At 55.0% G+C, this 12,418-nt stretch overlaps 1 protein-coding gene across 1 annotated transcript in view; it reads left to right on the top strand.

The window, feature by feature from the left end:
* Positions 1 to 12,418, top strand: part of LOC124027459 (vacuolar protein sorting-associated protein 13B-like) — a gene marked incomplete at both ends in the record, with an annotated part of 41,558 nt that overhangs the window by 13,798 nt on the left and 15,342 nt on the right. The window contains 3 exons of the mRNA XM_046339884.1: positions 592 to 736; positions 1,377 to 1,539; positions 12,195 to 12,418. The exon at positions 12,195 to 12,418 is cut by the window's right edge and continues 45 nt beyond it. Of these exons, the coding sequence (XP_046195840.1) occupies positions 592 to 736; positions 1,377 to 1,539; positions 12,195 to 12,418 (532 nt within the window). The remainder of the gene's footprint in view (positions 1 to 591; positions 737 to 1,376; positions 1,540 to 12,194) is intronic.

Genomic DNA, 12,418 nt, shown 5'->3' with positions numbered 1-12,418 from the left:
CAGTCTGTCGGTGTCCCCTGTCCCCCCTGTCCCCCCAGCTCCTGACCTGGTGCTTCGTAAAGTGATCAACTTCAGTGACTGTACAGGTCCCCTGTCCCCCCCCCCTGTCCCCTGTCCCCCAGCTCCTGACCTGGTCTCTACAGGAACAGGATCAACTTCAGTGACTGTACGGTGTCCCCCCTGTCCCCCCCCAGCTCCTGACCTGGTGCTTCTACAGTGATCAACAGTGAGGGTCCCCTGTCCCCCCTGTCCCCCCAGCTCCTGACCTGGTGCTTCGTAAAGTGATCAACTTCAGTGACTGTACGGTGTCCCCTGGTCTGTCCCCCTGCCCCCCCCCCAGCTCCTGACCTGGTGCTTCGTAAAGTGATCAACTTCAGTGAGACGGTGTCCCTGTCCCCCCCCCCCCTGTCCCCCCAGCTCCTGACCTGGTGCTTCTACAGTGAACAGTGACTTACGGTGTCCCCCCCCCCTGTCCCCCTCCCAGCTCCTGACCAGGTGCTTCGTAAAGTGATCAACTTCAGTGACTTACGGTGTCCCCTGTCCCCCTGTCCCCCCCAGCTCCTGACCTGGTGGTAAAGTGATCAACTTCAGTGACTGTACGGTGTGTCTGGATAAGAGGAACAGCAGTGGTAAGATCCAGTTCTACCAGGATCCTCTCCTCTACAAGTGTTCCTTCAGGACCCGACTCCACTTCACCTACCAGAACATCAACTCTAAGATCCCTGCTGTCATCAAGGTGAGACCTACTGTCTGTCTGTCTGTCTGTCTGTCTGTCTGTCTGTCTGTCTGTCTGTCTGTCTGTCTGTCTGTCTGTCTGTCTGTCTGTCTGTCTGTCTGTCTGTCTGTCTGTCTGTCTGTCTGTCTGTCTGTCTGTCTGTCTGTCTGTCTGTCTCAACCAGGGTTGGAGAGGAGAGTCTTCACCTCTCTCTACAGGAACAGGGTTGGAGTCTGGTGGTCTTCACCTCTCTCTCTACAGGAACAGGGTTGGAGAGCCCCGGTCTTCACGTCTCTGTACACGAACAGGGTTGGAGAGCCCCGGTCTTCACCTCTCTACAGGAACAGGGTTGGAGAGCCCCGGTCTTCACCTCTCTACAGGAACAGGGTTGGAGAGCCCAGGTCTTCACCTCTCTACAGGAACAGGGTTGGAGAGCCCAGGTCTTCACCTCTCTACAGGAACAGGGTTGGAGAGCCCCGGTCTTCACCTCTCTCTGTACAGGAACAGGGTTGGAGAGCCCCGGTCTTCACCTCTCTCTGTACAGGAACAGGGTTGGAGAGCGCCGGTCTTCACGCCTCTGTACAGGAACAGGGTTGGAGAGCCCTGGTCTTCACCTCTCTCTTTATTAACGGTTTCCTCTTCCTCCTCTTCCTCCTGTCAGATCCAGACGATGGTGGAGTCCCTGAAGCTGTCCATCACAGACCAGCAGCTGCCCATGTTCATCAGGATCATGGAGCTGGTCCTCAGCCTCTACTACGGAGAGATAGGAGGAGGGAAGGACGGAGAGGAGGGGAGCGGACATGGAGAGGTCATCACTACGCCAGGTTAGTCTGGTGGATACTGCCCTTTATTACAGGGAGAGGAGGGAGAGGAGAGGATAGGAGGGAGAGGGGAGGAGGGGAGGGGAGGGAGAGGAGAGAGAGGAGGGGAGAGGAGAGGAGGGAGAGGGGAGGGAGAGGAGTGAAGGGAGGAGGGGAGAGGAGAGAGAGGGGAGGGAGGAGGGGAGAGGAGAGAGAGGGGAGGGCGAGGAGGGGAGGGAGAGGAGGAGGAGAGGAGGGAGAGAGGAGAGGAGGGAGAGAGGAGAGGAGGGAGAGAGGAGAGGAGGGAGAGAGGAGAGGAGGGAGAGAGGAGAGGAGGGAGAGAGGAGAGGAGGGAGAAGGGAGGAGGAGGAGAGGAGGGAGAGAGGAGAGGAGGGAGAGAGGAGAGGAGAAGAGGGGAGGGAGAGAGGAGGGAGAGAGGAGAGGAGAGGAGGGAGAAGAGGGGAGGGAGAGAGGAGGGGAGATGAGAGGAGGGAGAGGGGAGGGAGAGAGGAGGGGAGATGAGAGGAGGGAGAGGGGGAGGGAGAGGAGGGAGGGAGAGAGGAGAGGAGGGGAGAGAGGAGAGGAGGGAGAGAGAGGAGAGAGAGGAGAGGAGGGAGAAGAGGGGAGGGAGAGAGGAGAGGAGGGAGAGAGGGAGGAGAGGAGGGAGAGGGGAGGAGAGAGGAGGAGGAGAGGAGGGAGAGAGGAGGGGAGGGAGAGGAGGAGGAGAGGAGGGAGAGAGGAGAGGAGAGGAGGGAGAAGAGGGGAGGGAGAGAGGAGAGGAGGGAGAGGGGAGGGAGAGGAGGGGAGGGAGAGGAGGGAGAGAGGAGAGGAGAGGAGGGAGAAGAGGGAGGGAGAGAGGAGAGGAGGGAGAGAAGAGGGGAGGGAGAGAGGGAGGAGGGAGAAGAGGGGAGGGAGAGAGGAGAGGAGGGAGAGAAGAGGGAGGGAGAGAGGAGAGGGGAGGAGAGGGGAGGAGAGGGGAGGGAGAGGAGGGGAGGGAGAGGAGGGAGAGGAGAGGAGGGGAGGGAGAGGAGGGGAGGGAGAGGAGGGGAGAGGAGAGAGGGAGGAGGGAGGGGAGAGGAGGGGAGGGAGAGGTCATCACTACACCAGGTTAGTCTGGTGGATACTGCCCTTTATTACAGGGAGAGGAGGGAGAGGAGGGGGGAGGGAGAGGAGGGAGAGGGAGAGGAGGGGAGGGAGGAGAGGAGGGGATGAGAGGAGGGAGAGGTCATCACTACACCAGGTTAGACTGGGGTTAGACTGGTGTATACTGCCCTTTATTACAGGGGGAGGAGGGGAGGGAGAGGAGGAGGGGATGAGAGGAGGGAGAGGTCATCACTACACCAGGTTAGACTGGGGTTAGACTGGTGTATACTGCCCTTTACTACAGGGGGGAGGAGGGGAGAGGTCATGTCAGGCTCCGTCACCCCAGACCTCACAACCGTAGAGGGACATGGATTCTATAACTGATTCCAATGTTACAGTTGGCCAAGAAAGTATTTTGTCAGCCACCAATTGTGAAAGTTCTCCCACTTAAAAAGATGAGAGGCCTGTAATTCCATGTGTGTGTGTGTGTGTGTGTGTGTGTGTGTGTGTGTGTGTGTGTGTGTGTGTGTGTGTGTGTGTGTGTGTGTGTGTGTGTTTCTCTGTGTGTGTGTAATTGGTGTATGCCAATCTCCCGCTGACTGTGGCCTGTTCCAGTAACTGACAATGTTGTAACAGAACCTGTGTGTGTGTGTGTGTGAGAGAGATTCAGTGTAATGGATTCAGTGTGTATCCACTCAGGACATGTTAATCGTCCGTGACTTTTAATTGCCTGTGTTTCTCTTCAGAACATTTTCAAAGAGAATATTAATTCATCCTTTTTTATGAAAAGTTTTTTATTTTATTTTTCTTACTAATGAACTGGAAAGAGTCTCTTAGTGTGTGACTGTGTGTGTGCCTGTGTGTGTGACTGTGTGTGAGACTGTGTGTGTGACTGTATGTGAGACTGTGTGTGAGACTGTGTGTGAGACTGTGTGTGAGACTGTATGTGAGACTGTGTGTGAGACTGTGTGTGAGACTGTGTGTGTGACTGTATGTGACTGTGTGAGACTGTGTGAGACTGTGTGAGACTGTGTGTGACTGTGTGTGTGCCTGTGTGTGTGACTGTGTGTGTGCCTGTGTGTGTGACTGTGTGTGTGCCTGTGTGTGCCTGTGTGTGACTGTGTGTGAGACTGTGTGTGTGACTGTGTGTGAGGCTGTGTGAGACTGTGTGTGTGACTGTGTGTGAGGCTGTGTGACTGTGTGAGACTGTGTGTGACTGTGTGTGTGACTGTGTGTGACTGTGTGAGACTGTGTGTGACTGTGTGTGACTGTGTGAGACTGTGTGAGACTGTGTGAGACTGTGTGTGTGACTGTGTGTGCCTGTGTGTGTGACTGTGTGTGTGACTGTATGTGTGACTGTGTGAGACTGTGTGTGACTGTGTGTGTGACTGTGTGTGACTGTGTGACTGTGTGTGACTGTGTGTGACTGTGTGAGACTGTGTGTGTGACTGTGTGTGTGACTGTGTGTGTGACTGTGTGTGTGACTGTGTGTGTGACTGTGTGTGTGACTGTGTGTGAGACTGTGTGTGAGACTGTGTGTGTGACTGTGTGAGACTGTGTGACACTGTGTGTGACTGTGTGTGTGACTGTGACTGTGTGAGACTGTGTGAGACTGTGTGAGACTGTGTGTGACTGTGTGTGACTGTGTGTGTGACTGTGTGTGTGCCTGTGTGTGTGACTGTGTGTGTGACTGTATGTGAGACTGTGTGACTGTGTGTGACTGTGTGTGACTGTGTGTGACTGTGTGTGACTGTGTGTGACTGTGTGTAACTGTGTGAGACTGTGTGTGACTGTGTGTGTGACTGTGTGTGACTGTGTGAGACTGTGTGAGACTGTGTGAGACTGTGTGACTGTGTGTGACTGTGTGAGACTGTGTGTGTGACTGTGTGTGTGACTGTGTGTGAGACTGTGTGTGACTGTGTGTGTGACTGTGTGTGAGACTGTGTGTGTGACTGTGTGTGAGACTGTGTGTGTGACTGTGTGAGACTGTGTGACACTGTGTGTGACTGTGTGTGTGACTGTGACTGTGTGAGACTGTGTGAGACTGTGTGTGACTGTGTGTGACTGTGTGTGTGACTGTGTGTGTGACTGTGTGTGTGCCTGTGTGTGTGACTGTGTGTGTGACTGTATGTGAGACTGTGTGACTGTGTGTGACTGTGTGTGACTGTGTGTGACTGTGTGTGACTGTGTGAGACTGTGTGTGACTGTGTGTGTGACTGTGTGTGTGACTGTGTGTGACTGTGTGAGACTGTGTGAGACTGTGTGAGACTGTGTGAGACTGTGTGTGACTGTGTGTGACTGTGTGTGACTGTGTGTGTGACTGTGTGTGAGACTGTGTGTGAGACTGTGTGTGAGACTGTGTGTGACTGTGTGTGTGACTGTGTGTGTGACTGTGTGTGACTGTGTGTGACTGTGTGTGTGACTGTGTGTGTGACTGTGTGTGAGACTGTGTGTGTGACTGTGTGAGTGACTGACTGTGACTGTGTGAGACTGTGTGAGACTGTGTGTGTGACTGTGTGTGACTGTGTGAGACTGTGTGTGAGACTGTGTGTGACTGTGTGTGTGTGACTGTGTGTGTGTGACTGTGTGTGTGACTGTGTGTGTGACTGTGTGAGACTGTGTGTGACTGTGTGTGTGACTGTGTGTGTGACTGTGTGTGTGACTGTGTGTGACTGTGTGTGAGACTGTGTGTGTGACTGTGTGAGACTGTGTGTGACTGTGTGTGTGACTGACTGTGACTGTGTGAGACTGTGTGAGACTGTGTGTGTGACTGTGTGTGACTGTGTGAGACTGTGTGTGAGACTGTGTGTGACTGTGTGTGTGTGACTGTGTGTGTGACTGTGTGTGACTGTGTGTGTGACTGTGTGAGACTGTGTGTGACTGTGTGTGTGTGACTGTGTGTGTGACTGTGTGTGTGACTGTGTGTGAATCAGTGTTTTTAGGTGGAATCCAGAAGGTTTAAAAACGAATCAGTTGTAAAAGATAAAGATACTAAAACGGACTTTAGAAACCAACTACGTGATTTAATGTACATTTTTAAAGCTTATAATTTTTAAAAAAAAGTATAATTTGGAACAACCGTTGGACGGATCGTAAAATCTCTTATCAGCAGACCAAAAATAAACCCTAAAAACAGACATCACCCAAGAATGGATATTAGATAGTGTTAAAACACGAGAGAAGCACCAAGAATGGATGGCTGGTAAAACACGAGGAGAGAAGCACCAAGAATGGATATTAGATAGTGTTAAAACACGAGAGAAGCACCAAGAATGGATGGCTGGTAAAACATGAGGAGAGAAGCACCAAGAATGGATGGCTGGTAAAACACGAGGAGAGAAGCATCAAGAATGGATGGCTGGTAAAACACGAGGAGAGAAGCACCAAGAATGGATGGCTGGTAAAACACGAGGAGAGAAGCACCAAGAATGGATGGCTGGTAAAACACGAGGAGAGAAGCATCAAGAATGGATGGCTGGTAAAACACGAGGAGAGAAGCACCAAGAATGGATGCTCACAGGAAGTACCTAACAACGACCAGTAGAAGGTCTTGGTGTTTAGACCTGACACTTCAGACTCTAACAGGAAGTACAAACCAACGACCAGTAGAAGGTCTTGGTGTTTACACCTGACACTTCAGACTCTAACAGGAAGTACCTAACAACGACCAGTAGAAGGTCTTGGTGTTTAGACCTGACACCTCAGACTCTAACAGGAAGTACAAAACAACGACCAGTAGAAGGTCTTGGTGTTTAGACCTGACACCTCAGACTCTAACAGGAAGTACAAAACAACGACCAGTAGAAGGTCTTGGTGTTTAGACCTGACACCTCAGACTCTAACAGGAAGTACAAACCAACGACCAGTAGAAGGTCTTGGTGTTTAGACCTGACACCTCAGACTCTAACAGGAAGTACAAACCAACGACCAGTAGAAGGTCTTGGTGTTTAGACCTGACACCTCAGACTCTAACAGGAAGTACCTAACAACGACCAGTAGAAGGTCTTGGTGTTTAGACCTAACACCTCATACTCTAACAGGAAGTACAAACCAACGACCAGTAGAAGAGAAGGTCTTGGTGTTTAGACCTGACACCTCAGACTCTAACAGGAAGTACAAAAAAGAAAACAATGACCAGAAAAAGCCAGAACAGTGGATTTCTCATTTCTCAACTGCCAATTCGCAAAGTGAAAGATTTAATTAAAACATGACAATTTTCACCGCCTAAGCCTGTGGGATTCCTGTGCTGTGACCTCACGCGGGGTATTGTTTTGAGAGAGAGAGCGAGTACATTCTTGTCTGTTGACATCAGCTTCCCTGGCTAACAGGAGCAGGCCAGCTCAGGGAAACAGACACGACCATACAGGTTCATAGGTCAGGGGAGCCACATTAGAGCGTGACCACCTCTAGGCGACTCGCTCACAGCCCCTGGCAGAGTGGTTCACCTACAGCCCCCAGCCCCTGGCAGAGTGGTTCACCTACAGCTCCTCTCCCCAGCCCCTGGCAGAGTGGTTCACCTACAGCCCCCAGCCCCTGGCAGAAGTGGTTCACCTACAGCCCCCAGCCCCTGGCAGAGTGGTTCACCTACAGCCCCCAGCCCCTGGCAGGAAGTGGTTCACCTACAGCCCCCAGCCCCTGGCAGAGTGGTTCACCTACAGCCCCCAGCCCCTGGCAGAAGTGGTTCACCTACAGCCCCCAGCCCCTGGCAGAGTGGTTCACCTACAGCCCCCAGCCCCTGGCAGAGTGGTTCACCTACACCCAGCCCCTGGCAGAAAGTGGTTCACCTAACATTCCCCCAGCCCCTGGCAGAGTAGTTCACCTACAGCCCCCAGCCCCTGGCAGAGTGGTTCACCTACAGCCCCCAGTCCCTGGCAGAGTGGTTCACCTACAGCCCCCAGCCCCTGGCAGAGTGGTTCACCTACAGCCCCCAGCCCCTGGCAGAGTGGTTCACCTACAGCCCCCAGCCCCTCAGTGGTTCACCTACAGCCCCCAGCCCCTGGCAGAGTGGTTCACCTACAGCTCCCAGCCCCTGGCAGAGTGGTACACCTACAGCTCCCAGCCCCTGGCAGAGTGGTACACCTACAGCTCCCAGCCCCTGGCAGAGTGGTTCACCTACAGCCCCCAGCCCCTGGCAGAGTGGTTCACCTACAGCTCCTCTCCCCAGCCCCTGGCAGAGTGGTTCACCTACAGCCCCCAGCCCCTGGCAGAGTGGTTCACCTACAGCCCCCAGCCCCTGGCAGAGTGGTTCACCTACAGCCCCCAGCCCCTGGCAGAGTGGTTCACCTACAGCTCCTCTCCCCAGCCCCTGGCAGAGTGGTTCACCTACAGCCCCCAGCCCCTGGCAGAGTGGTTCACCTACAGCCCCCAGCCCCTGGCAGAGTGGTTCACCTACAGCCCCCAGCCCCTGGCAGAGTGGTTCACCTACAGCCCCCAGCCCCTGGCAGAGTGGTTCACCTACAGCCCCCAGCCCCTGGCAGAGTGGTTCACCTACAGCCCCCAGCCCCCCAGAGTGGTTCACCCAGCCCCCAGCCCCTGGCAGAGTGGTTCACCTACAGCCCCCAGCCCCTGGCAGAGTGGTTCACCTACAGCCCTCTCCCCAGCCCCTGGCAGAGTGGTTCACCTACAGCCCCCAGCCCCTGGCAGAGTGGTTCACCTACAGCCCCCAGCCCCTGGCAGAGTGGTTCACCTACAGCCCCCAGCCCCTGGCAGAGTGGTTCACCTACAGCCCCCAGCCCCTGGCAGAGTGGTTCACCTACAGCCCCCAGCCCCTGGCACAGTGGTTCACCTACAGCCCCCAGCCCCTGGCAGAGTGGTTCACCTACAGCCCCCAGCCCCTGGCAGAGTGGTTCACCTACAGCCCCCAGCCCCTGGCAGAGTGGTTCACCTACAGCCCCCAGCCCCTGGCAGGATGATCCACTGGGCCAGAACTCACTGTCAGGATGATCCAGAACTCTACTGTCAGGATGATCCCTGGGCCCCTGGCAGTCAGGATGATCCACTGGGCCAGAACTCTACTGTCAGGATGATCCACTGGGCCAGAACTCTACTGTCAGGATGATCCACTGGGCCAGAACTCTACTGTCAGGATGATCCATTGGGCCAGAACTCCTGTCAGGATGATCCACTGGGCCAGAACTCTACTGTCAGGGTGATCCACTGGGCCAGAACTCTACTGTCAGGGTGATCCACTGGGCCAGAACTCTACTGTCAGGATGATCCACCGGGCCAGAACTCTACTGTCAGGGTGATCCACTGGGCCAGAACTCTACTGTCAGGGTGATCCACCGGGCCAGAACTCTACTGTCAGGGTGATCCACCGGGCCAGAACTCTACTGTCAGGATGATCCACCGGGCCAGAACTCTACTGTCAGGATGATCCACCGGGCCAGAACTCTACTGTCAGGATGATTCACTGGGCCAGAACTCTACTGTCAGGGTGATCCACCGGGCCAGAACTCTACTGTCAGGATGATCCACCGGGCCAGAACTCTACTGTCAGGATGATCCACTGGGCCAGAACTCTACTGTCAGGATGATCCACTGGGCCAGAACTCTACTGTCAGGATGATCCACTGGGCCAGAACTCTACTGTCAGGATGATCCACTGGGCCAGAACTCTACTGTCAGGATGATCCACTGGGCCAGAACTCTACTGTCAGGATGATCCACTGGGCCAGAACTCTCCTGTCAGGATGATCCACTGGGCCAGAACTCTACTGTCAGGATGATCCACTGGGCCAGAACTCTCCTGTCAGGATGATCCACTGGGCCAGAACTCTACTGTCAGGATGATCCACTGGGCCAGAACTCTACTGTCAGGATGATCCACTGGGCCAGAACTCTACTGTCAGGATGATCCACTGGGCCAGAACTCTACTGTCAGGATGATCCACTGGGCCAGAACTCTACTGTCAGGATGATCCACTGGGCCAGAACTCCTGTCAGGATGATCCACTGGGCCAGAACTCTACTGTCAGGGTGATCCACTGGGCCAGAACTCTACTGTCAGGATGATCCACTGGGCCAGAACTCTACTGTCAGGATGATCCACTGGGCCAGAACTCTACTGTCAGGATGATCCACTGGGCTAGAACTCTACTGTCAGGATGATCCACTGGGCCAGAACTCTACTGTCAGGATGATCCACTGGGCCAGAACTCTACTGTCAGGGTGATCCACTGGGCCAGAACTCTACTGTCAGGATGATCCACTGGGCCAGAACTCTACTGTCAGATGATCCACTGCCAGAACTCTACTGTCAGGGTGACTGGGCCAGAACTCTACTGTCAGGATGATCCACCGGGCCAGAACTCTACTGACTGGATGATTGGGCCAGAACTCTACTGTCATTGATGATCCACTGGCTGAACTCTACTGTCAGGATGATTGAACTGACTGGCTGGCTGGGCAGAACTCTACTGACTGACTGGCTGGCTGGATGACTGAAATTCCCCATTAAAACTGAGGATGATGGAAGAGGGGCATGAGTGGAAAAGTTTGTGAACCACTGCTCTAGCCTGATGCGGTAAGGACTGGCTGGCTGGCTGACTGATTGACTGGCTGGCTGGCTGGCTGGCTGACTGATTGACTGACTGGCTGGCTGGCTGGCTGGCTGACTGATTGACTGGCTGGCTGACTGATTGACTGGCTGGCTGGCTGACTGATTGACTGGCTGACTGATTGACTGGCTGGCTGGCTGGCTGGCTTACTGATTGACTGGCTGGCTGGCTGGCTGACTGATTGGCTGGCTGACTGATTGACTGGCTGGCTGACTGACTGACTGGCTGGCTGGCTGACTGATTGACTGATTGACTGGCTGGCTGGCTGACTGATTGATTGAATGACTGGCTGGCTGACTGGCTGGCTGGCTGACTGGCTGGCTGGCTGGCTGGCTGACTGGCTGACTGATTGCGTGCCTACCTGTCTGCCTGCCTGTCTGCCTACCCGACTGCCTGCCTGTCTGCCTACCCGACTACCTGTCTGACTGAAAAGCACTACATCCTGCGTGCCTCGGTGCCATGTCAGCTTTCCGTCACCAACCCATCTACCCTCCGAGGCACTGCTCTCTCCTGCTCTGCTTTCAGTCGTCTGTAGTGTTCAGCTGAATCAACTTGGCTGAGTCCAACCCACAGGAAGTCCAGATTCATTAAGAGGGCTACGTCACGCCGCTGTCTCCCTGACGTGTAATCAAAGCTGTGTTTTCTTTCACTGATGAAATGAAATGAGAGTTCCCCCGTAATTACATTATCACTAAGTCTGCAAGACTTTGTTGTTTTTAAGGTTGAAGGTTCGAGGTTTTAAGTTGAGTGTTTAAACAGGAGCTCAGATCCATTTGGTTGAACACATTGGACTTTATTTCAACGTCTTTAGTTCATCAATATGTCAGTCATACAGCATTTGACAAAGGGTCCTCTTTTTACAGGGCACCTCAGGCTGGGGGACTATGAGAGGCTGGGGGACTATGGGAGGGCTGGGGGACTGAGAAGGCTGGGGGACTATGGGAGGGCTGGGGACTATGGGAAGGCTGGGGGACTATGGAAGGCTGGGGGCTGGGGGACTATGGGAGGGCTGGGGACTATGGGAAGGCTGGGGGACTATGGGAAGGCTGGGGGACTATGGGAAGGCTGGGGGACTATGGGAAGGCTGGGGGACTATGGGAAGGCTGGGGGACTATGGGAAGGCTGGGGGACTATGGGAAGGCTGGGGGACTATGGGAGGGCTGGGGGCTGGGAAGGCTGGGGGACTAGCCTTCCCATGGTCCCCCAGCCTTCCCATAGTTCCATGGTCCCCCAGCCTTCCCATAGTTCCGTAGTCCCCCAGCCTTCCCATAGTTCTGTAGTCCCCCAGCCTTCCCATAGTTCCATAGTCCCCCAGCCTTCCCATAGTTCCATAGTCCCCCCCAGCCTTCCCATAGTCCTCCAGCCTTCCCATAGTCCCCCATCCTTCCCATAGTTCCATAGTCCCCCCAGCCTTCCCATAGTCCTTCCCATCCTTCCCATAGTCCCCCAGCCTTCCCATAGTCCCCCAGCCTTCCCATAGTTCCATAGTCCCCCAGTCTTCCCATTGTCCCATAGTCCCCCATCCTTCCCATGGTCCCCCAGCCTTCGCATAGTCCCCCAGCCTTCCCATAGTCCCCCAGCCTTCCCATAGTCCCCCATCCTTCCCGTAGTCCCCCATCCTTCCCGTAGTCGCTCAGCCTTCCCATAGTCCCCCAGCCTTCCCATAGTCCCCCAGCCTTCCCATAGTCCCCCAGCCTTCCCATAGTCCCCCCAGCCTTCCCATAGTCCCCCAGCCTTCCCATAGTCCCCCAGCCTTCCCATAGTCCCCCAGCCTTCCCATAGTCCCCCAGCCTTCCCATAGTCCTCCAGCCTTCCCATAGTCCTTCCAGCCTTCCCATAGTCCTCCAGCCTTCCCGTAGTCGCTCAGCCTTCCCATAGTCCCCCAGCCTTCCCATAGTCCCCCAGCCTTCCCATAGTCCTCCAGCCTTCCCATAGTCCCCCAGCCTTCCCATAGTCCCCCAGCCTTCCCGTAGTCCCCCAGCCTTCCAGTGTATTGACATGAAGCTGACTTATCTGTGTTGTGTTATTGTTCCTCAGGTCTGGAAGGAGACCCAGAGGCCCAGGTCATGGCAGGACAGTACCCCAGCCCAGAGCATTACATGCAGGGGGAGGAGGAGGACCAGGGCTGGGTGTCCTGGGCCTGGTCCTTCGTCCCAGCTATCGTGGGAGCTGAGGATGAGGAGGGAGAGGAAGGCTTCTACCAGCAGGGGGAGGAGGGAGGCCGGTCCAGCCCACAGCAGAACCCACCTAAAGACCCTGTT

The sequence above is a fragment of the Oncorhynchus gorbuscha genome, unplaced genomic scaffold (assembly GCF_021184085.1).
Source record: "Oncorhynchus gorbuscha isolate QuinsamMale2020 ecotype Even-year unplaced genomic scaffold, OgorEven_v1.0 Un_scaffold_3252, whole genome shotgun sequence".
NCBI classification, from domain to species: domain Eukaryota; kingdom Metazoa; phylum Chordata; class Actinopteri; order Salmoniformes; family Salmonidae; genus Oncorhynchus; species Oncorhynchus gorbuscha.
This window is presented reverse-complemented; position numbering and strand designations above follow the sequence as displayed.